Source organism: Hypanus sabinus, chromosome 18 (genome assembly GCF_030144855.1).
Source record: "Hypanus sabinus isolate sHypSab1 chromosome 18, sHypSab1.hap1, whole genome shotgun sequence".
NCBI lineage: Eukaryota > Metazoa > Chordata > Chondrichthyes > Myliobatiformes > Dasyatidae > Hypanus > Hypanus sabinus.
The window spans coordinates 36,605,679-36,630,630 of NC_082723.1; the positions used below are offsets into that span (position 1 = coordinate 36,605,679).

General features: G+C 40.5%; 1 protein-coding gene across 2 annotated transcripts in view; it reads left to right on the forward strand.

The window, feature by feature from the left end:
• The window catches only part of abl1 (c-abl oncogene 1, non-receptor tyrosine kinase), a 169,061-nt gene that overhangs the window by 50,767 nt on the left and 93,342 nt on the right, over positions 1–24,952 (forward strand). Inside the window, exon 1 of one of the 2 annotated variants that reach the window (XM_059994106.1) lies at positions 18,759–19,271. The exons of the other annotated variant lie outside the window; for it this stretch is intronic. Coding sequence (XP_059850089.1) covers positions 19,187–19,271 — 85 coding nt within the window. The 5' untranslated portion in view covers positions 18,759–19,186. Of the gene's footprint in view, positions 1–18,758; positions 19,272–24,952 lie in introns of those variants that run through there. 2 annotated transcript variants of the gene reach the window in all.

A 24,952-nucleotide genomic window follows, 5' to 3' on the forward strand; every position in this document is an offset into this window, starting at 1 on the left:
AATCTACTACTGTTAGTAGCAAGCACACAATCCCTGCTGACTTGAAAATAGAAGAAGCTGGATTCCCCTTCAGCATCTTTGAATGCCTGTTTAAGTGTACGTCTTGAACTTCCTAGCTCTACTTTTCTCCAGATCTAGTAAAGACTGACTTCCTTTTAAACATATCTTCTGTGATCTCAAGATGTTTTTAAAAATGTTCATCAGCAAGGTAAGTTCATTTCAAGTACTGTCAGTGTTTAGAAAAGCCCAGCTACTTATTGTACGTGACAAGGTCCCACAGACAGTTGAGAATAAATCTGTTTTAGTGAGGTTGATTTGAAGGATAAATATTGGTTAGGTCCTTGTTCTTAGTTCTGCTAAGAATTTGTGAATTTAAGTGGGTATTTGTAAGATTTCACCTCCATTCTCAAATGTCAGCTGAGATTACACAGCCTATTGATATAGATAGAAGAGTGCTGTCAGGTGAATTGAACAACAGATGATGCTGTAATGGGGAACAATGGGGTGGGGTGAAGAGTGGTAGTGTTTAGTAGGGTGTTTGGGAGGTAGTAGTGAAGCAAATTCAGAAACCACTGCAGCAAGGAAAAAGCGAATTTTATGGTTGACTGAAAACCGATATCAAATTATAAATATGGAAAAGCCAGTATAGAAGGCCGCTAGTCTGTTACACTTGAAAATTTTCCATTATGTGGAATCACTGGGTTGGTTGGTCTTTTTTTCCCCTATCCGCGGTAGAGGTTGCACTGCAAAATCTGTAAGGGAGGTGATAGAAACCATAACACAGAAACTGTCTGGCCTTAATCAACATTTGGCTCAAAATTCTGATCCACACAGCCTGACAGCATTGCAGAACATGTTTGGAGATCAAATTTCAACTCGGTAAAGCAAACAAGCTTTTTGTAAGATTTTTCACTGCAATAAATATAAAAAGGGGCATGTTAAACAACTTTGTGTCTATTAGAACTAATTGACCAATGTAGCATATATGAGAATAGGAAAGTAAATTATTTTTTTATATACATTTTTAGTAAACTATTTACCTCCTTTTTTTTTCAAAAAAAAGTTTCTCTTTGAAATAATACAAATGTTCTCATCTCTAGAGAGTAGCACAGCATGTTCCAAGGTTTGGGACTCTGATTCTAGAAGTCTGCCTGCCATAAAGTAGGAATTAACTTTTTCATCACTTAGTAGTAGTGGGAGTAAGCATTAACAAAACACCAATTACTCCGTTTTAGTTTAAACTGAAAATGGAATTGCACATGATGATGCAAGACCATAAAAAATCAGTAACGTTTGTACTTGCATTGTAAAAAAAATATTGTGAGGTGGAGATTCAAACAATATTTTACACCAAGCTACATAAGTTGTTAGTATCGGTAACCAAAATGTTGAATTTTAATCTTTGAAATTTTTGAAAACATTTGGGAGAAAAAAAAACTCTGAAAAGGGCATAGAGAAACAAATTTAGGAGAGAAATTCTAGTGCTCATTCATTTCAGATCCTTTCAATTGCAGCTGAAGTGTGCAAGGCATGAAGTAGTATCTTCATCAATCCCCCATGGAATTGAGGATAACTTGCTTCTTAGTTCGGATGTGAATCATGAAAGCTGGCTGTGCACAAGTCCTTTAATTATTGGATGGATACCACATGGTCTGGTCAGTGCAAGGAGATCTAGAACAATTGGAGAACAAGGAGGGGAAGGGTATCGCCTACCTTGTAACCCCTACGCCTTGATACCCCCCCTTAATCTCCTGTTCCTCAGTATCCTTATGTCTGCCGTCTTCACCTAAATATTTCAGTCTCCTGTCTACAATATCCATCCCAATCATCTCCCACATCCTTCATACACCACTTTTCTTTTCAGTTCCTTCTCTCTTTATCCATCCTCACCCGTCATTCATCAATTGTAGGAAGTAGTCCATTTATGTCTGAGCTTACTGAATTGTTCATCAAGATCATGGCTGATCTACGTTGGTTATTTTCCTGAACTATTCCCCTATCTTTCAATTCTCTTGTTGTCTATAAATCTCTATTAATGAACTTAGTATATGATTCTCTTAGAATAGAAAATTCCAAAGATTCATCATCTCTGAGAATTAAAGAAATTTTTCATCCTTTTTGTCCTGAATAGCATATCTATTTTGTTGAGACTTATTGGAGACTTTTCAGCTAGGGAGACATCTTTTATGGTCTGAAAATGTCAAGTCCCAAAAGAAATTTGAGTTTCAATGAGATCACTTATTCTTCTAAACTCTATAGCCATTCCATGCACAGCAAGCCCACTGTCTCTAATGGGTGATGCTTCAGTCCCTCAAGTATATATTTTTATGGACAATGTTGCCAAAGTTGTACACAATAGTCCAAATGTGGTCTTAACATGGCTCAATATAATTGCACCAGATTTTTCTTCATGTGTTTAATTCCTCTCGTATATGAAGGCCAACATACCCTTTGCAATATACACAAAATGCTGGAGAACTCAGCAGGTCAGGCTGCATCTATAGAAATGAATAAACAATGTTTTGAGAAGGAAGGGGGAAAATGCTTGAATAAAAAGATGGATGGAAGGAGGAGGAGGCTAGCCTAACTGCTTGCTGCACCTGAATATTGGATTTTGGTTACATGTTCAAGAATACTCAATCCCTTTGAACGTCCCTTTACCCAAAATTTCACTATTTAAAAATAGCCCAACTTTTTTGTTTTATGCACTAATGTGGAGAACTTAATTTCATCTGTCCATAAAGTCATCTTGATCATAACTCTTATTCCCTGCATTCAGTTTTACTTGGTTTGTTTCAATAGAATGATGATATTTCTGTCCAATTGTTAATAATGCTGGGTACAAACTAGACACATGAAGAGCATAGTTGCAGTCTCAGCACCACAAGTACCTTTGGGAGTTGTCAGTTAGAAGAATTCAAATCCATTGGCTGTGATTAATCGCTTGGTAATGAAAATACTTTTGGGCTGTGTTTCCATGATAGGTTGGTTCCCAAGTTTAAATCAGTGAATCAGACGTAAACAAGACTCTGAGCGTTCACGATAGCTCCAGTCTTATTTGTTAGGTTGAATAATGAAGATCGTTATTCTATATCTGGACTACAATTATTAGTCTCATTTCAAGTAACAACAAACTATTTCCAGTTTAGCACTATAATGTATGAAAATAGTTACTGTTTTCTGTACACTCCCCAAGTGAAATACGTGATTGAAATGCCCAGTCAGCACATTGTTGAAGTGAACAGAACAAACTGTACATTATAAATGGCCAAATATTCTAGCTAAATAAGTGGCTAAATAAGTATAGAAGTAGCATTCTGTAGTATAGTGAACTGACTTAAGGTGCTTTGTATATGTTATCAGCAAAGTTTGGCATTAAAGCATAATGGACCATTTGAACAAAAACGTCACCAAGGTGTTTTCAAGGATGATCTTGATTTAGAAGATAATTTTAGGATTGTAATTCTAGAGCTTAGCCCTTGGTGGCTGAAGGTTCACAGAGCATTGGTCAGAAATAGAGAAATGTAACTCTTTCACTTCAGATGATTGGAAAAAGGGAAAAAGACCACAGAAGAAAAACTACGTGGTGCGTATGGTGAGCAAAGTAGTTCCGGGTTTGCAATAGGTTGCAAGTGTGCATATTGACTTGTATTAGTTATTGTTTCAAAAGAAAAAGTAACATATTAAAGATTTATCTGCTTGGAGACCATACAGCAAAGTTATTTTAGAGTGTTAACCTATGTAATACACTTCAATGATATAACTGCTTCATGTCAAACACATTTGCATGTTTATACAACATCCAGAAAGAATTGATCTGTTAGTAATCCTGCCCTCTTGGGGTGTCTTTTACTGAAGTACAGAGTGCAGGTTTTCAAACTGGAATGCTTTAGCTATTATTCAGATTCAGTTATTTATTACATCGAAACGTACAGTGAAATGTGTCATTTGCCTGAACAACCAACACAAACTAAAGATGTGCTGGGAGCAGCCCACAAGTGTCACCATACATTATGACACCAATATAGCATCCCCATAATGTTCTGCAGAACTACACAAACAACAGCAATGACACAACCAGCATCAAAACAAAAGCAACAGAAGAACAAGACTCATTTCTTCTCCCCACTTACACATCTAGAACAGGTTGTCTCCTGGCCTCCAGTTTCCAGTGGACTTGTAGGCATAAAGTCTCTGACTTTCCCCAGGGCTCGCAGATCCAGGCTTCAGCCACAAAGCTTCGATCTACATATATTCTTGATTGTTTATTAAAACAATACGTAATACTTATTTTATGCTCCAAGTATCTTAAGTGGTTATTGCGCTGTCTTAGAGTCATAAAGTAATAGAATATGGAAGTGGGCCCTTTGGCTCAAATGGTCCATACCAAGTGCGGCACCCTCCTTTAGGGTCCAAGTTATCTGCATTCAGCCCAGAACCTCAGAACCACATTTCTATCCAAATACCTTTTAAATTTTGCAGTTGGACCTGCCTCGATCACTTTCTGTGGCAGTTCATTGCAGGTACTCACCACCTCTTTGTAAACTAATTACCTCTCGGGTCTTTTTTTAATCTTTCCCTCCTATCTTTTACATGTTCACGCCAGCATTTCCACAAAGAAAAGCTTAAACTACTTGTAACAGTATAACCTGTTGTGACAGTTTCAAAACACTATGGGTGTTGCAAGACTCAATGGAAGAAGTTGAGAACTAGTCCTTGGGGTGAATATAAACACCGCAATGATGGACTTGCATGCTTTCTTTTCATTGTGCCCATGACTATGCAAACCATTCTTTCTGAACTTTCATCCCCTGTAGGACGAAGTGTTTCAATGTGACCAAGAAGAACCTTAAGGCTTCTCCTGAGAAGGTGCAGTTAAGGAACAAATTAAATTTGTGAGGGCATCCATCAGTGATCAATGTCTGATTGTCACTGACATTTGGCAATGTTGATAAGATCCTACAAAGTGGCATTTGTTGAATGGTATTTTCCTGTACCCTCCAGCAAATGTCGAGAGTATTAGAATAAATAAACATACTGATTTTTGGTGCGTGATTGATGGAATTGTGGCATACAATCCTCAAAGTACCAGGAAACATTCTGGACCTCTGTACAACAGAAACACTTTGAAGCATTGCATTCTTGTGATTGTGGCCTGAAAGATGCAAAGCTGTAATAAGTTTGTTTCGTTTTCTCCCCCTCCCACCACCAAATGCCAGTTTTTCCTGTGATTCTCACAAGGACAGAGAAAGCTGTTTGTAGTTTGCATATTGCAATACTTTGTCAAACTAATCTTATGACCTTGCTGTAATTTTCAATTCTAAATTGCAAACCAATTCACAAGTCATCTGCCTGTATCTTTGTTGGATTTTACACTGGTCCAGTGAGCGTAACTTTTCCATTTAAAGGTAAAAGTCTCACTTGGAATGACCAATTATGGCTTCAGTTTTTGGGAAGTTGTATATCAAATTATACTTTTATTAATTCTGTCATGATGTATGCGTGGCCAAGAGGGATTGCAAAGCAGTCTTATTTTGATATGGAAATGTGCATAACATTCTCTGGTATATTGGATTATAGATCAGAGCAAGCTTAGGTTGAGAAAATCGTGTTTATTTTGTGATACTGAAGCCAAGATTTCAGATCTTCTGAGCAAAGTAACCCCAGTTGACAATTTACCTCCCTCCATGCCTTCCCCTGGTTTCCTTGGCTCGAACATTTTCAGGTCAGAAGTGGAAATGTTTGCTGATGGTTGCTTATTATTCAGTTTATTTGCAACTACTCAATAAATGAGGCAGCTGATGCCTGCATATGTAGACCAAGACAATGTTTGGATACAGGTTAGTAGATTGTTAGTAACATTTGTAGCACAGCATTGCCAGGCATTCACTGTTGGTTCTGACAGTGGTGCCCAAACCTATCAAAGTAAGCTTTTTTTAAAAAGTTGAAATCATTTGATCTAAACAGGATCTTTTCTGTAATCATGGCCCCCTCCAGTGCTGAAGTACTGCATACAAATGGTTTGTACTCACAAAATGATTCTTAACAATGAACAAGAGCTTAAATGTTTGGAACAGAAATTACTATTAACAACAAGACAAATAGGATTCTGCATCTTTGGTTTCATTAAAACCATCCAATAAGTCCAGCTTGTTAAAGTGATGGAATTAGCTAGCTAGAGATGCTTTGATGGCACTTTAAACTTGGATGCCAGTTGGGCCGGTGATTGGGATTTAGGAGGAATGTGATTCTCTCCATTTCATCAATGCCTTCTGGAATAAGTATCAGTGTAATATCAAACCCATATTCCTTTGGATCATGGAGTAGAGAGGGGTGCAATTCCATTTTCCCATTCCCAAGCTACCCACAATAAGAGGCAGTATTTTTACATTAACATAGAATCATGTCATGTTTAAGATCCACTTAAAAGAAGTTTTCAAAAGTGTGTTGCAAACCAGCTGATTTTTCAGCATTGGTCTAAGCCTAGAAATCATTTGTTGTGTTTTAAATCTATGTAAATGCTTGTCTTCCATCAGCATTCCTTTGTAAGCCAAATATTTTGCTGCCGATGTCAGCCAAGTCCTTTTGCCAATATTTTCTGCGGGGGATTTATCCCCATAGTTATGTTGTTTTCACACTTGCTAGTGGGTATGTAGTCTGAGCCGAGTTGATGAAGCTTCTGGATAAGCATGAAGTGTTGGGTGTTATAAGTGGTGTAAAATGTGTACTCTTGAATACATCTCCTAGGAATGTCTGAATCCAACCAGCTAGAGGCATTTTGGTGAAATATCTTTATATAATAGTGATATTTACTGCAGCCTCCGCAGCTTCTCTGCATGAATCTACTTTCACAAGCTTTCTACATCAAACAGGGGTTCCCAACATGGGGTCCATGGACCCCACGGTTAATGGTAAGGGTCAATGGCATATAAAAGGTTGGGAAACCCTGATCTAAAGAACCAACACCTAAACATGGTGTGTTGCAATTTGGTATGGAGAATCCTAAGAATTAAATATCAATCTTGATAAACTAGATGTTTTACACTTTGAATGGAATATTTGAGTAGCACATTCCAAGTTACAAAATGTTTAATAAATTTTGCAGTACTGAGTTGCAATAACTGCTATGTTATTGGACTGATACGTTTTGCTTCTGTTTTATTCCATGGTCCGTATTCATAAATTCCATGGTTTGATTCCACTTTAAAGGTTTTGTTGTTTACCTTTTATTAAGAATGAGTTGGATGGGAATGCAACTAGAAGTTGTGGGTTGAGGGTGAAAGGTGAGAAGTTTAAGGAGCACATGAGGGGAAACTTCACTCAGGAGATTGTGAAAGTGTAGAACGAGCTGCCAGCATAGGTGGTGCATGCAAGCTCAATTTCAATGGTTAAGAGAAGTTTGGATAGGTACGTGGATCATGGGGTAGGGGTATGGTCCTAATGCAGGTCGATGGGAGTGGGCAGTTTAAGTAGTTTCAGCATGGACTAGATGTGCTAAAGGGCTTGTTTCTGTGCTGTACTTCTCTATGACTCTGAACATTCTTCATAATTTTGTGATACCATGAAAAGTTTGTGAGGTGTTCATACTGAGACCTTGTGAAGTGACCGGTTCCATTTGGGCCATTTAGCTGTCCCTCTTGCAGCAAGCTGTTGCAGGACAATTTCTTTGGGGCTCACCCACATTTTTAGATCAGTGAAAGGAATTTCAACTTCAGAATAGAACCTAGCTATTACTCTTAAACACAAGATTCTGCAGATGCTGGAAAACCAGAGCAACACACACACAATTCTTGAGTAACTCAGCAGGTCAGACAGCATCAATGGAGGAGAATAAACAGTCGATGTGTTGGGCTGAGACCCTTCATCAGGACGTGAAAGGAACGGGATAGAGAGAGATCAGAAGTGGAGAGAGTGAGCAGCTTCAAGTTCCTGGGTGTCAAGATCTCTAAGGGTCTAACCTGGTCCCAACATATCGATGTAGTTATAAAGAAGGCAAGACAGTGGCTGTACTTTATTAGGATTTTGAAGAGATTTGGCATGTCAACAAATACACTCAAAAACTTCTATAGTTGTACCGTGGAGAGCATTCTGACAGGCTGTATCACTGTCTGGTATGGAGGGGCTATTGCTCAGGCCCAAAAGAAGCTGCAGAAGGTTGTAAGTCTTAGGTACTAGCCTATAAAGTACCCAGGACAATCTTCAAAGAGCAGTGTCTCAAAGGCAGCGTCCATTATTAAGGACCTCCAGCACCCAGGGCATGCCCTTTTCTCTCTGTTACCACCAGGTAGGAGGTACAGAAGCCTGAAGGCACGCACTCAGTGATTCAAGAACAGCTTCTTCCCCTCTGCCAACTGATTCCTAAATGAACATTGAATCTTTGGATACTACCTCTCTTTTTTTTAATGTACAGTATTTCTGTCTTTGCATGTTTTTTAATCTATTCAATATATAATTGATTTACTTTATTATGTTACTTATTATTTTTGTATTGCATTGAACTGCTGCTGATAAGTTAACAAATTTCATGTCACACGATAATAAACCTGATTCTAATTCTGAGAGGCCAGAATAATAAGGTGCTGAGGAGGATATTAAGTTTTGTAACTCTTAAAACATAAAAATTAATTGAAAGGAAACATAGTGCCAGAATAACTTGTGTATGTTCTTAGTTTTATTTTAAGCAAGGCACATACTTATGATGTGGTGGGATCATGTATGCTATCTACATACTTTACATATAACCTGTAATGTATTAAGCAAAGAATGTTTGCCAAGTCAAGTCACTTTTTATTCTCATTTCGTCCATAACTGCTGGTACAGTACACAGTAAAAACGAGACAATGTTTTTCAGGACCATGGTACTACATGAAACAGTACAAAAACTACACAAAACTACATTAAAACAACACAGAAAAAAAAACTACACTAGACTACAGACCTACCCAGGACTGCATAAAGTGCACAAAACAGTGCAGTCATTACCATAAATAATAAACAAGACAAAAGGCACAATAGAAGGCAGTAAGTTGGTGTTAGTCCAGGCTTTGGGTATTGTGGAGTTTGATGGCTTGGATGAAGAAACTGTTACATAGTCTGGTCGTGACAGCCCGAATGCTTTGGAGCCTTTTCCCAGACGGCAGGAGGGAGAAGAGATTGTATGAGGGGTGCGTGGGGTCCTTCATAATGCTGTTTGCTTTGCGGATGCAGCATGTAGTGTAAATGTCTGTAATGGCGGGAAGAGAGACCCTGATGATCTTCTCAGCTGACCTCACTATCCGCTGCAGGGTCTTGTGATCTGAGATGGTGCAATTTCCAAACCAGGCAGTGATGGAGCTGCTCAGGATGCTCTCAATACAACCCCTGTATTGAGGGTTGATGCTCTCAATACAACCCCTGTGATGAGGGTGGGGGTGGGAGATGGACTTTCCTCAGCCTTCGCAGAAAGTAGAGACGCTCCTGGGCTTTCTTTGCTATGGAGCTGCTGTTGAGGGACCAGGTGAGATTTTGCACCAGGTGAACAACAAGAAATTTGTCGTTTTTAACAAGCTGTACCGAGGAGCCGTCGATGTTCAGTGGAGAGTGGTCACTCCGTGCCCTCCTGAAGTATATTTACAATATTACTGAACAGTAATTGAATGGTATCCTGAAAGGTATATTTACAATATTACTGAAATATTAAATGCACGACAGTGCCTGCTTATCTATGAACTCCATCTCAATACAGAATTTATCTCAACTTGCATTATACACTATATACAAGTATACAACTACTATATAGACATCCACAACATAGTAGATTTTAAATTGTCCCATTCAGGCCTAAAGAATTGATTGCAGTGGGAACTTTCTTACTCCTGTGGGATAGCATCTTTCCTGACATGGGAGATCACTCTGCTTGGCAGGTGAGACTTGTGGCTGTGAAACAATCTCATGTTCTGGGGCCTCATGTTATTGGTTATGGAGCATGTTGTATTGTGATATGCATGGAAAAAATTGGCGAGCTTCTGATTCAGTGTTAATGTGGTATGTCCTGCTGACATTGCTCCCAGTGCATTCTTTTGACTGAACAAACCTTTCCACCAAGCTATTTGTAGCTGGGTAATGTGGCGCAGATGTAATGAATCTTATTCCATTCATTTTCCAGCCAGAAATTGTTGCACAACAAACCGTGGTCCATTGTCACTTACCAAGTGTTCAGGAACATCAGTCCTTGAGAAGAAGCTTCTCAGCACATCAACAGTGTGTGAGGCTATAGTGCAGGCTATTGGGAACACTTATGGCCACTTTGTAGCTGCATGCAGTACCACCAAAAAATTTGAGCCCATGAATGGTCCAGCAAAATCGACATGATTCCTCTGCAAGGGCAATGCAGGCTATTCCCAGGGATGGAGAGGTGCTGTTCTTGGCATCTTCTGAATGTGTTGGCATCCTGAACAGTGCCTGGCAAGCTGCTCAATCTGTGAGGGTCTCAGCACTCCCCAATTTTGTCCACACTCACTTTTATTCCTCACTGCAATTCAGTTGTATCTCTGCTGTTTCTGTTGATAGTGCAATTCCAACCGTTGTTTTAAATGTAAGTTATGTTCCAGAGCCCATTACTGAACTGAAAATGCTCAGACAATTTCTTCAATTCAGCTACGTAAACCAAAATGGACTTCTGATTCCGCTTAGTGTTTTGCAATCAACAATGGCTTGGGTTTGAATGTTCCACAATATCAGCAAACTTCATTTTGGCTAATTTGGTTGGAGCCGTCAAACTTCTAAGCAAACTGTTTGCTTTTAAACCCAATGCACTCAGCAAAATGTACACCCGCTTCTCACTGGCTATTCCATTTGCTTTAAAATGCTGCTGAATTCACACAGTATACAAAATCCAGTTATCCAGCTGTCAGTGATGTATTCAAATGTGTCACTCAGCTTTTTCTGCTCTTTTTATGATTATTCCCACTGTTACTCACTGTTTGTGAACCTGTGAATTTGTCTATTTTCTGCCTTTTTAAAAATGTTCAAACGTCTCACAGTGCTTCAACAGGTATGTAGTTGTCTTTGGTTTGTTTAAAACTTTCTTGTTGCCACTGTTATGTTTTGTAACTCCAAAACATAAAAGCAAATTGAAAGGAAACATAAAACTGCTTAACTCACGTATGTTCTTAGTTTTACTTTGAGTGAGACACTGGCTCATGGCATATAATGCATGCCATTTCTGTACTTTTACATATAACCCATAATTAATTGTTTAAACAAGGAATGCTTAAACAATATACTTACATTCCTCATTTCAATGAATCATTAAATACACAATGGGGCATGAATATATGTGCAACATGCTGTGTGCTGTTGGTACCATGTTTTGCTGCTTGGCCCTGAAGGAGCCCTGTATCTTTTGGCTATTCATGTATGGTTAAATGGCAATTAAACCAGAAGTTGAACAAACTAGCAAGTGATATGTGAGACCAGTTAAGGGTGAGGGGGCTGAAGTAAAAATCTGGGAGGGGTAGTGAAAGAGGTAAAAGGCTGAAGAAGGAGTCTAATAAGAGAGGACAGTGGACCATGGAACAAAGGGAATAAAGGGAGGTGATGGGTAGGTGAGAATAGGAGGGATGAGAGGGTAAATAAAATGGCAAATGGAAAAAGATGTGAGGAAGAGAGAAATTACTAAGTTAGAGAAATCAATGTTCATGCTATCAGGTTGGAGACTATCCAGGCAGAATATGAGGTATTTGTTTCTTCGCCAACCTTAGAGTAGCTTAATTGTGACAGTGAAGGAGGCTGTAGATCAACATGTCGGACTGGGAAGTGAAATTGAAATGGGTGGCCACCGGGAAGACCTGTCTTTTGTGGTGGACGGAGTGAAGATATTTGACGAAAGTCTCTCAATCCGTGTTGGGTCTTGCCAATGTAGAGGAGATCGCACCATGGACCACTGGAGGGTCATTTACTGTATCCATTGAGGCCACTCTCAGGATGGAGGAACAAAACCTCATAGTACATCTGAGCAGCCAGTATGCATAAACATTTATTTCTCTAACTTTTGGTAATTTCGCCCTCCCCAGCCCTTCTTTCTTTTTCCATTTCCCAAATTTGGCTCCACTCTTCTTTTTTCCTCATTTGCCCAACTCTGCCCTCTGGTGCTGTTCTTCCTCACTTTTCTCTTATGGCCCCCTGTCCTCTTCAATCAGATTCCTCCTCCTTCAGCCCTTTATCTCTTCCAACTATCACCTCCCAGCTTCTCATTCATCAAGTCAAGTTACTTCTTATTGTCATTTCGACCATAACTGCTGGTACAGTACATAGTAAAAATGAGTCAATGTTTTTTCAGGACCGTGGTGCTACATGACACAGTACAAAAACTAGACTGAACTACGTAAAAACAACACACAGAAAAGGAATTACACTAGACTACAGACCTACTCAGGACTGCGTAAAGTGCACAAAACAGTGCAGGCATTATAACAAATAATAAACAAGACAATAGGGCAATAAGATGTCAGTCTGGGCTCTGGATATTGAGGAGTCTGATAGCTTGGGGGAAGAAACTGTTTTCTGGTCGTGAGAGCCTGGATGCTTCAGTGCCTTTTCCCAGATGGCAGGAGGGAGAAGAGTTTGTATGAGGGGTGTGTGGGGTTCTTCATAATGCTGTTTGCTTTGTGGATGCAGCATGTAGTGTAAATGTCCGTAATGGCAGGAAGAGAGACCCTGATGATCTTCTCAGCTGACCTCACTATCCGCTGCAGGGTCTTGCGATCCTAGATGGTGCAATTTCCGAACCAGGTAGTGATGCAGCTGCTCAGGATGCTCTCAATACAACCCTTGTAGAATGTGATGGGGGTGGGAGATGGACTTTCCTCAGCCTTCACAGAAAGTAGAGACGCTGCTGGGCTTTCTTTGCTATGAAGCTAGTGTTGAGGGACCAGGTGAGATTTTGCACCAGGTGAACACCAAGAAATTTGTCGTTTTTAATAATCTCTACCGAGGAGCCATCGACGTTCAGCGGGGAGTGGTCGCTCCATGCCCTCCTGAGTCAACAACCATCTGTTTTGTTTTGTTCACATTCAGAGACAGGTTGTTGTCTCTGTACCAGTCCATTAGCCACTACACCTCCTCTCTGTAAGCTGACTCGTTGTTCTTGCATCCACCCCCCACTCCCCCTTGCCTTGTTTCACCTGTCACCTGCCAACTTGTACTCCTCCCCTCGCACCCTCTCTTCCCTTTCCTTTTCAATCCTTTGAAGGGCCTTGACCCAAAACATTGACTGTTTCTTCCCCTGCATAGATGCTGCCTGATCTGCTGAGTTCCTGTAATGTTTGTGTCTGTTGCTCATGATTACTTTGCTCCATTTCCATCGCCCTCCAGCTGTTTTTTCACTTTCCTCCCTCTTAGTTTCTAAATTTTTATTCCCTCACGTGTTCTCATTCCTTCCTTGCCTCTGTTTCTTTACTTTCTCCCTAATTTTGATACTAAACACTTTAGAAGTGCTAAATGTTACCTCTTTGTTGACTGAACTCTTTAATTTGTGTTTTTGTCAAGGTGGTGAATGCTAGACACCAAAAATCCAACAACTGGTTTAATGTCATAAGAGGATATTGTTGAGGTGCTATCCAGAATTCATCTCTTAAGTATCTCAAATTCTGTATTTGACTTTTAATCATTCCTACTCTTCTACTCTCCTATTCTTAGAGATGAATATGCAAGGGATGAATTAGCCTTTTACTCATTGTCAGAAAGACCAAGGAATTGGTTGTGGATTTCAGGAAAGGGAAGTCTGGAAAACACACTGCTGTCCTCATCGAGGGTCAGCAGCTTCAGGTTCCTGGGTATCAATATCTTGGATGATCTATCCTGGGCAAACACATTGATGCAGTCACAAAGAAGACACATTTGCAAATTTCTATGGGTCTTTGTTGAAGCGTATTCTGGTATTCTGTGCTGACTGGTTGCATCACAGCCTTGTATCACAGCCTCCAATGCACAAGATCACAAGAGGTTGCAGAGGGTTATAGACCAGTTTCATCTTCACCGTCAAGGACATCTTCAAGAGGCAGTGCATGAAGAAGACAACATTCATCATTAAGGACCCTCACTGTCTCTCTCTTTGCTGCTACCATCAGGGAAGGAGATACAGGAGCTTGAAGACTCACACTCAATGATTTAGAAATAGTTTCTCCCCTCCACCATCAGTTTCTACAATTCCACAAACTCTACCTCATTATTCCTTATTTTGCACAATCTTCTTGTATTTTATCGATTTTAATAGCTTTGTACTGTACTGCTCTACAAAATAAGTCATATGTTGTTGATCTGGTTCTGATCCATTTGAAGAGCTTTAGTTAAATTCAGAGGACCTTCACAGCAATATAAAAGTTCTTCAAGTTCTTGTACTTCCTGACATTAGCCTTAATTAGAAGGGAGAATATGTGCATTTTCAGGTAAGAGAGGAAGTCCAATTATTTTTGACATAACTTTATGCTCGCAGTGCATGGCCTCACTCTCATTAACACTCCCTTTGAGTGGTCATGGAGCTGGGAGTCTCTCGAGTCTGAGCAGATGTTGCTTATCGAATCAGCTTAACTTATTTCTACTTTTTAAAAATTAAAACTGTTGGTACATATAAATGTGTGGCATCACATTTGTCTCTGTTAAGCATTTCAGCATTTAGGTAAACTATCTAAACTGAACCTCCAGGGCTGTGTTAAATGAATTCTGTAGTGTTGTAGCACTGCATGTTTGTTTGATCTTGCTGTATGCAGATTGACTGCTGTGTTTGCCTACACAACAGTATAGCCTGTGAAACTTAAACAGCAAAAACGGCAACAGATGAAGAACTGCGATGAATGCCGGCAGAAGTAGATAGTTTAAATACATGGCTTCCTGTTGCTGAGATCATAGTACCTTATTTGGATGAATTTGGTCTGCTCCTTGTTGGGTGACTGGAAGATCTGAGGTGTTCTACACCGTTATTGGCCACCTCATGTTGCTTGAGTCATACTTCCTGCTGGCTGATCATGAAATGAATCGACAGCTGTTGTTGAAATCTGTTGGATTTTATCCTGACTACTCAGCCAAAGCATGAAAAGTGGAGAATTGCTCATTACGGGAAGGAAATTGGCAAATTATTCAAAATTAAAGTTTTTGAAAGTGTATTTAATGTAGTAAATTAAATTGTAAGGTGAAACTGGCTCTGCCATGGTATTGAACTTTAACTGTTCCCTTTCAGGGAACATTTTTTGGAAATTTTTTTCTTGTGATTGCTGTTTGGATGATGCTATGTACCTGTGATGCTGTTGTATGTAACTTTTTCATGTCATCTTTGCCTAAAATTACCACTGTCAATTTCTGCTAATTCCACCTGACCTCTGCCTGTTTACTGTTGAAATTCTCACCCACTAAATCTGACTATTCCAATGCACGCAAAGCTTCACCTCTTTAAAACACTGCAGTCTCTGTCCTGTTCACCTAGTAATGGTATTTTCTGATCTCCAATTGGCTCCCAGCTAAGCCTAGCAAGGATTTTAAAACTCTTGTCCTTGTTTTAATTTTTTTCCATTCTTCCATGCATTCACTGTTCCATTTCTTGGTAACCACATTCAGCCCATCAGGCCTTTGAGATTCCTTCAGGCACTCCTCCAACTTTGAAGTCCTCAGAAGTTTTAATTTTGTACCATTGGTAGTCCTATGTTCAGCTGTTATGGCCCCAGTTAAAGAAGTCTTACCTCAACTCTTTCCAATTACCTTGATCTTTATTTAGATTCTGCTTCTCTCATCAGTTTATATTGTTACATCATGATATTGAGCCTTAAGCAGCAGAAATCTTTTATGTTCTTTACCATTATATCAGTGACTCATAAAGCACACTGTATTGTTTTATCTGCCCCCAAAATCTCCTTTTGTGGCGTACACTCCGTGACCTCTTTATTAGGTATAGGAGTATACCTAATAAAATGGCCACAAAAATGGTCCCCTGCTGTTGTGCATTTGGTCCATTTCAAGGTTCAAAAATGGTCCACTTCAAGGTTCAACATGTTGTGCATGCAGAGATGCTCTTCTGCACACCACTGTTGTAACATATGGTCATTGGCGTTACTGTTGCCTTCCTGTCAACTTGAACCAGTCCACCCATTCCCTCTCAGTGACGAGGCATTTTTGCCCTCAGAACTGCTGTCCACTGGATGCTTTTTTTTGTTTATCACTCCTGGTGTGTGGAAATCCCAGGAGGTCAGCAATTTCTGAGATATTGAAACCTCCCCATCTGGCACCAACAATCAAAGATCAGATTACTTCCCCATTCTAATAGTTGGTCTGAGTAACAACTGAACCTCTTAACCATGTCTGCATGCTTTCAGGCATTGAGTTGCTGCTGCATGATATTTGCATTATTGAGCTGGTGTACCTGATAAAATGCCACTGGGTGTAGAATCAATCTGTTTAATAGTATTTCTGGGAAACATAGAAAACCTACAGCACAATACAGGCCCTTCAGCCCACAGAGTTATGCCGAACATGTCCCTGCCTTAGAAATTACTAGGCTTACCTATATCCCTCTATTTTTCTAAGCTCTATGTACCTATCCAAAAGTCTCTTAAAAGACCCTATCGTATCCGCCTCCACCACCGTTGCCGGCAGCCCATTCCATGCACTCACCACTCACTGAGTAAAAAACTTACCCCTGACATCTCCTCTGTATCTACTCCCCAGAATCTTAAACCTGTGTTCTCTTGTGACAACCATTTCAGCCCTGGGAAAAAGCCTCGCAGGCCACCTCTCATCCTCCGTCGCTCCAAGGAGAAAAGGCCGAGTTCAACCTATTCTCATAAGGCATGCTCCCCAATCCAGGCAACATCTTTGTAAATCTCCTCTACACCCTTTCTATGGCTTCCACATCCTTCCTGTAGTGAGGCGACCAGAACTGAGCACAATAAGCCAAGTGGGGTCTGACATACAGACAGACATACTTTATTGATCCCAAGGGAATTTGGATTTCATTACAGCCGCACCAACCAAGAATAGTGAAGAAATATAACAATGTAAAACCATAAATAATTAAATAATAAGTTAATCGTGCCAAGTGGAAATAAGTCCAGGACCAGCCTATTGGCTCAGGGTGTTTGACACTCCAAGGGAGGAGTTGTAAAGTTTGATGGCCACAGGTTGGAATGACTTCCTATGATGCTCAGTGTTACATCTTGGTGGAATGAGTCTCTGGCTGAATGTACTCATGTGCCTAACCAGTACATTATGGAGTGGATGGGAGTCATTGTCCAAGATGGCATGCAACTTGGACAGCATCCTCTTTTCAGACACCACCGTCAGAGTCCAGTTCCACCTCCACAATATCACTGGCCTTACGAATAATACCAGGGTCCAATATAGCTGCAACATTACCTCTTGGCTCCTAAATTCAGTTCCACGATTGGTGAAGGCTAATACACCATATGCCTTCTTAACCACAGAGTCAACCTGCGCAGCAGCTTTGAGTGTCATCCCTCTGATCCTCCACACTGCCATGAGTCTTACCATTAATTCTATTTTCATTAATACAATATTGGGAAGTCCAGAACGAGGGGTCACAGTTTAAGGATAAAGGGGAAGCCTTTTAGGACCGAGATGAGGAAAAACTTCTTCACACAGAGAGTGGTGAATCTGTGGAATTCTCTGCCACAGGAAACAGTTGAGGCCAGTTCATTGGCTAAAAAGGGAGTTAGATATGGCCCTTGTGGCTAAAGGGATCGCGGGGGGGGGGGGGGTATGGAGAGAAAGCAGGTACAGGGTTCTGAGTTGGATGATCAGCCATGATCATACTGAATGGTGGTGCAGGCTCGAAGGGCCAAATGGCCTAATCCTGCATCTATTTTCTATGTTTCTGCCATCATATTTGATTTACCAAAATGAGCCATTTCACACTTAAGATTTGTTCCAAAAAATATTTTACACATACTAGTTTATGTTGCAATAAAATATTTTGAGTACTCCATATTATGAGAAGGAATCTAGTGCAAAAGGTGCGTGCATGATGAGATCGTTAATAGGGCCATACTTTTTTGAAAAAGAATTCATATCTTTGTTACTACCCACACTGCTGCAAACAGTGGATAGCTTTTTAAAAGCTATTTTCACATGTCATTGTGTGTGATTAGCAACCAGATATTTTCAAGTCAAATAGTGGTAATTGAACTGTAGCAGAAAGGTGAACATCTGAGATAAGGGTGGGGTGGGGGGGGGGGGTTAAAGAACATGGATCTAAAATAATTCAGTAGAATGGTTAAAGAGAAGATTAGGGGAAATAATGACCCAGAAAATGTTTGGTGTCGGGAGCTCATTGCCCGAGAGGGGGAAAAGGGCAGAAACCATTGATACCATTGAATCTGTTCCCAGGAACTCATCAGTTAATGCTTTCTGATCTCAATAACCCGCTGGTTAAAAGCAATTAGGGTAGATGTAGGATGTTGATAATTAATCAGTCTGATGAAGAGTATCTGTCCGAAACGTCGACTGTTTGTCCACTTGCTATCTGACCTGCTAAATTCCTCCAACATTTTGCGTGTGCTGCTCTGGGTTTCCAGCATCTGCGAAATCCTTTGTGTTTGTCTTTTATAATTGGCTTTTCTGTTACAACTTGAGGTAGTAAGTATAAGTGTATGCTCTCGTGTTTAGTGTTTACTTCCTCCCGCGCGTAATTTGCGAGCGGGTAAAGACCAGAAACGCAACAGTAACGAGGCCGGGCTTGGGCTGGATTATGAGAGCAAGTGTGGGTGGCTCCAGTCTGCTGATGTCACCGATGGAAGCCAGGCAGGAGCTTCAAAGGCCTTCGTTGTTGGTAGCGGAGCGTAAGCGAGTCTCCCGGTGTTGGGGGTGTGTGTACGTGGGGTGGGGAGCAGGCTTGTATGTCCTGCCCGGTTTCTCCGCCGCTTCAAGAAACTAAGTCTCCACGAGAACACTCATAGGATTTGAATTGATGCTACAAGAAAACAAGAATGGGTGCGGCGTGTGTTCGCTAAGTTTCAGACCCGACTGAAAAAAAATCTTAAAGCAGTTGTCCCCCCCACCCCAGACCTTTTCTGCAGCTTCTGCATTTGAAGCTGCCAATCCTGGGGGGGACGTTGAAATTGGATTTTTTTTACCGGACCTGGGAAACTATTTTTGAAAAGAAAAAGGGGACGAAAGAAAAACAATTTGAATTGAAGTTTAACAAATGAAAATGCTGGAGATCTGTCGTAAGCTGGTGGGGTGTAAATCAAGAAAGACGCTGTCTGCTTCATCCAGCTGTTACTTGGAAGGTAAGATTTTGAGTGTGGTAGGAAATCGGGCAAGTCAAGTGAGAGAGGCCCGAAGTAAATTCCTGAGTTCTGCGAAAAAAAATCCTTTGCAGAGGCCTCTGCTCTCGTGTGGTTGAGGAGGGGGAGAGAAAGATAGCAGTTTGCGTAAGCACAGACGTAAACAGGATTTTGGAAGACATTTTACTCCTTGCCGCCGGAATAGTTTTCTGTTACTGATGTTTTACTTCGGTCCTCCAGACATTTAGGGGATTTTCCTAAAAGAAATGAGTGCACAGCCTCAATTAAGCCCACACATTTCATTGTAATTTATTCGTAACTTCTAAGACTACTTAACTGTCAAACTTTTGTTAAATGCGTACCACAGACAAAATTTCGTTATTTGGAGAAATGTGCAATTTTGAGTATATATTTTTAGCTGCGCTGCTGAAGTTAGTCCCTTATGAAACTAATTTTCTCGTATTTTCCAGTAGCTTACTTACTATGTGTAATTAGTTTTATAATGAAGACTTTGTAGGGAACGGTTAAAATATCCTGTAATTGTTTTATTTTGTTAACATTTCCTTTGAAAACTCGAATAGATGTTTCAGAATGGGTGCTTTTTGGCTTGATATTATTTAACAAGGAAGGAATTTGCCAAAGGGAGCGGATCGGAAGTTAAACTTAGTCTTTGTGAATGTGTTTGAAACTTCATATCTATTCAGTATACCACAGAAATTATTTAATTGTAGTTTAGCAATTTATTGTACTGTATATCCTTGCTTAAGTACGGGAATACAGTATTACTAGCACTAAATATTAACATGTTTAAATGATTTTAAAAGTTCCTTGGAGAGTCTTTATATGTTAAAATTGTTATGTAAATGACATTTGCTGCAACGTCATGCATGTGAAGTGCTAATTACAGCATTTTAACTTGCCCAAATATGTCTAATTTTATTCACTTATAATTGATTTTGTGAATAGTAAAGCTATTTAGTGATTAATGAAATAGTTATAATGTAATTTGGAGAATGCACTACCAATTATGGCAATCTCAATTGCCACCTTCCAACAAAGAATTAATGTACTTATCAAAGTAATGAGTGAATATTATTCATTCTGTTGTGATATATGGTTGTCCTGAGGGTAAATTAATTTGCTTCTGAAGGACTTTCAATGATGGTAAAACGCGTTGCTGATGGCAGAACTGATTTGAATCTCTTTGCTCAGCAGATAGATGGATAATCATCACAATAATTTTGTTTAATATTTGAAATGTACTGAAGTGGTTGATTACAGTGATATAAGTAGCATAGAGATTAAGATGTTCTAGAAATGAGTTGAACACTGGTTGAAATGAGATTCCCGTTATTGAGGGCCAGCTAAAATATGATGCCTAGTTTATCAACAGCAGCTTACATTTATACATTTTAGCATAATTAACATAATCCTTTGCACTTCACTGTAGAGTTTTAAAACAGTATTGCACCAGGCTACTTGAGGTATTAGAAGTAATGAAAAGCTTAGTTAGAGGTTGTAACTTGTAAGTAGTGCCTTTAAAAGGGAAACAGAAGCATGAAGTTTTAGGGTGATAAATTCCTAAGGTTGAATGCGTGGCATTTGAAAGCTTGTTCCCAGATGTATATACTGTAGTTTTGTTTCTGTTTTCAAATGGATTAGTTATGACTACTTTCAAATTTATTGACTAGAAGCTATGAGAAATCTGAAAATAGAAGACAAATACAGTCTTGTTATTAGAATAAAATTATTTCTAATGGTCAAATATGTGCCAATAACTAGTATTCAGGGACATGTAAACCAATCATTTATTTTAAACTTGTTAGTTGTGCTTTGTATTTTGTAGAAATCTTGTACGTTTATTGTAAAGGGTTGGGTATCGCTAAAATTAACTCCTACTTGAACAGGGACCTAGACCCATTGCAATTTGCCTTACCTCCATAACATGTCTGCATTCGAGGCAATCACACTAGCTCTCTTCTCTGCTTTTGAGCACCTGGAAAATGGGCTGCTGTTTATCAGTTGCAGCTTGGCATTCAAAATATCACCGCGTCAGTATTTAATCACCAATTTCTAAACCTGGGTCTCTGTAGCTGGATCATTGACTTCCTCAATGGAAGACCGCAGTCAGTACGGATCATCTCTCCTCAAGAACAAAGTGCTTAGGCCACTGCTTTGCTCTATTCTACATTTATGATTGTGTGACTGAGCACGGCTCAAACACTATTTAAGATTCATAGAAGACAATGCTGTTGTTAGTAAAATCTCAGATAAAAGGAAATGTACAGGAGTGAGATAGATCAGCTTATGAGTGATGATGCAACAGCAAGCTTGCATGAAACCAAAGAATTGTAATCCCTTTACCTTGGATAATATCTATCCTTCAATTGATAGTAAACAAAAAGGTAATTATCTTGAATTACGTAAGATCTTGTGTGTAAATTCACAGAACATTTTCTTCAAAGGTCATTTCCTCTACCACCAGCACAGAATAGCTTCTGAATGTACTAACTGCAAATTGTACTGTATTTACTCCTAAAAATGCTCTTGAGTAACTGCATAACATTTTTTTATATCACTCATGTCATTGGCGTCACAGCACAGTGCTGTCTTTAAGGAGGTTGTATATTTTCCTGTGATGGTGTGGGTTTCTTCTGGGTGCTCCAGTTTCCTCCCACAGACCAAAGGTGTTCATGTTAGAAGGTTAATTGGTCATTGTAAATTGTCCTGTGATTAGGCCTGGGTTAAACAGGCAGGTTACTGGGCTGGAAACAGTCTGTTCTGCACTGTACCTATAAATAAAATGAGTTGCATGGGCAATGAGTTCTGGGCAACAGCCACTGCTTGTATATGTACATTAATGTATCTTTATTCCACCCAATGGTTGTCATCTGGGATGTGCTGCCAAGAAGGCAGAGAAATTGGATGCAATTTCTGCTTGAGATATTTAGATTGACATACAAATATCAAAGCAGGCAAATGGGAATAATGGAAATAAGGCCAAAACGATTGTCATGGATCTGATGTGTTGTATGACTTTAATTCCAGTTTCTTTGACCTTTTAAGGACCTGGGCAGCATTGATTACCCATCCTTAATTCACCTTGAGAAGGTGGTGATAAATTACTGTAGCCCCTCTGGTGAAGATACTTCCACCATTTTGTTTGATAAGATTCTAGGATTTTGACCTAGCCGCGATGAAGGGTGATACATTTCCAAATAATAATGCTGTGTAACTTGGAGGGGAGATGCAAGTGTGGTAGTGCTTCTCTTTTTTTTGCTTGGGCTTGATAAGTGCTGTGGATTTGCATTTAGCACACTGCAATCACTCTGTGCTGGTGGTAGAGGAAATGAATGTTTAGGGTAGATGATGAGATGCTTATCAAACAACTGCTATGACCTCAATCATGCTGCGTTTTCTAAGAGGGGCCACGCAAGCATTCCTGACTAATGCTTTGTACATTGCGGAAATGCTTTGGTGTGTGAAGGAGTTGGGTCATGAGCTGCAGAGATTTTGGGTTCACTTTCTGTCACTTGATTTTAAATTTGTTGTTATGTAGCCAGCATTTTTCTCTTGTTGCTCTTCACAATTTCTCTGCACTTCTGTGCTTCTCTGACCTGCATCATAAAATAGAAAGTAATGTATTCCTGGAATTTTTGCTAACATCTGTCTTCAAGTAGTATTGTTTGAGTGCATGTGCCTATTTGGCCTGTTAGCTGCAGAAGGGTAGTCTGAAGGATAGAGCAACTGCATTTAAACACTCAGCAAATGAATTTCCCATTTTTCTTCAGAGCTGAACTTGAGACTTCCAATCAAAAGTCCCTAAATGAAACTGCATGTTAGTTTGATCACCTTTGCATGGAAACTGGTGGAAGTTACGAAAAGCATTATGAAGAATGCTCATTGGTGTGCATACAACTAAGTAATGGTTGTGGAAAGAATAACTGTTCAGTTGTCCTGATACTCTCATCAATCTGGCCAGAGGAGGAATGTCAAAAGATAAGATACGATAATGGCTGATTCAACACATACAAAACGCTGGAGGAACTCAGCAGGTCAGGGAGCATCTATGGAGAGAATTATACAGTTCACCTTTCAGGGTGAGACCTGAAACCTGATTCCTGATGAGGTGTCTCAGCTCAAAACATCAACTGTTTATTTCCCTCCGTAGATACAACCAGACCTGATGAGTTCCTCCAGCATTTTGTCTATATTGCTCAAGATTTCCAGCATCTACAGTCTCTCTTGTTTCAAGATTCCCTTCCAAGAATCCAAAATTTCTTAGGGATGCGTTGAGCGCGCACTTTAAAAGGCAGGACTTCTTTTCAGAGTGGTCATTTGAATCGGGAGCAAGTTACAGCTTGTGATTCAGCTGGGAGCTCAGAGAATACGACCGTGTACGTAGGATTTAAGCCTACCTGGTCAATACCTGTGGAGGAGGGGGAACTGCGCAGGCGCGAGTGACGTCAGCGTCGAGCGCGCACTTTAAAAGGCAGGACTTCTTTTCAGAGCGGGCAGCGGAGTCCGTGGAAGCAGAGTCCTGGGCTTTGGCTAAGTGGGCTTCGGCGTAAGGGGACTTCGGTAAGCTTGCGTGATTGCTCGCTGAGGGGAAGAAGGTAAGGTCGCTAGGTGCTTTTTAGACATTCTATTAATCCAGTTCAGGTATGGGGGAGACAGTCAGAGCAGTGGGGTGCTCCGTATGCAGTATGTGGGAGGTCAGGGTCAACACAGTTGTCCCTGATGACCACACCTGCAAAAGGTGCGTCCAGCTGCAGCTCCTATCAGACCGAGTTAGGGAGTTGGAGCAGGAGCTGGATGAACTACGGATCATTCGGGAGGTGGAGGCAGAGATAGATAGGAGTTATCAGGAGGTAGTCACACCAAAAAACCAAGAAGTAGGCAGATGGGTGACGGTCCAGAGAGGCAGGGGGAGCAGGCAGAGAGAGCAGAGCACCCCTGCGGCCATTCCCATTAACAATATACCGTACTGGATACTGTTGATGGGGATGACCTACCAGGAATGAGTTGTAGTGGTCCTGCCTCTGGCACAGAGGTTGAACCCTCAACTAGAAAGGGGAGGAGGGAAGAGAAGAGAGCGATAGTTTTAGGGGACTCTATAGTTAGGGGGGCAGATAGGAGATCTTGTGGGGCAGATCGGGAGTCTCGGATGGTATGTTGCCTCCCTGGTGCCAGGGTCTGGGACATCTCAGATCGGGTGCAGGCTATTCTTGAGAGTGAGGGCATGAACCCAGATGTAGTGGTCCATGTAGGGACCAATGATGTAGGTAAGGTGAGTGAGGGGGTCCTGCTTAGAGAGTTCAGGGAGTTAGGAGTGAAGCTGAAAGGCAGGACCTCCAGGGTGACAATCTCGGGATTGCTACCTGTGCCACGTGCGAGTGAGGTGAAGAATAGAATGATTATGCACATTAATACGAGGCTGAGAGCATGGTGCAGGAAGGAAGGGTTCAGGTTTTTGGATAATTGGTCTTTGTTCCAGGGACATTGGGATCTGTTTCGAAGGGATGGTCTACATCTGAACCGGAGGGGTACTAACATTCTTGCAGGAGTATTTGCCAGTGCTGCTCGGGGGTGGGGGGGGGGGTTAAACTAGATGTGCAGGGGGCAGGGATCCAGATCCAGAGGGTTGGTCAGAAGGTGCATGGGGTTAAATGTGTACAAGGTTT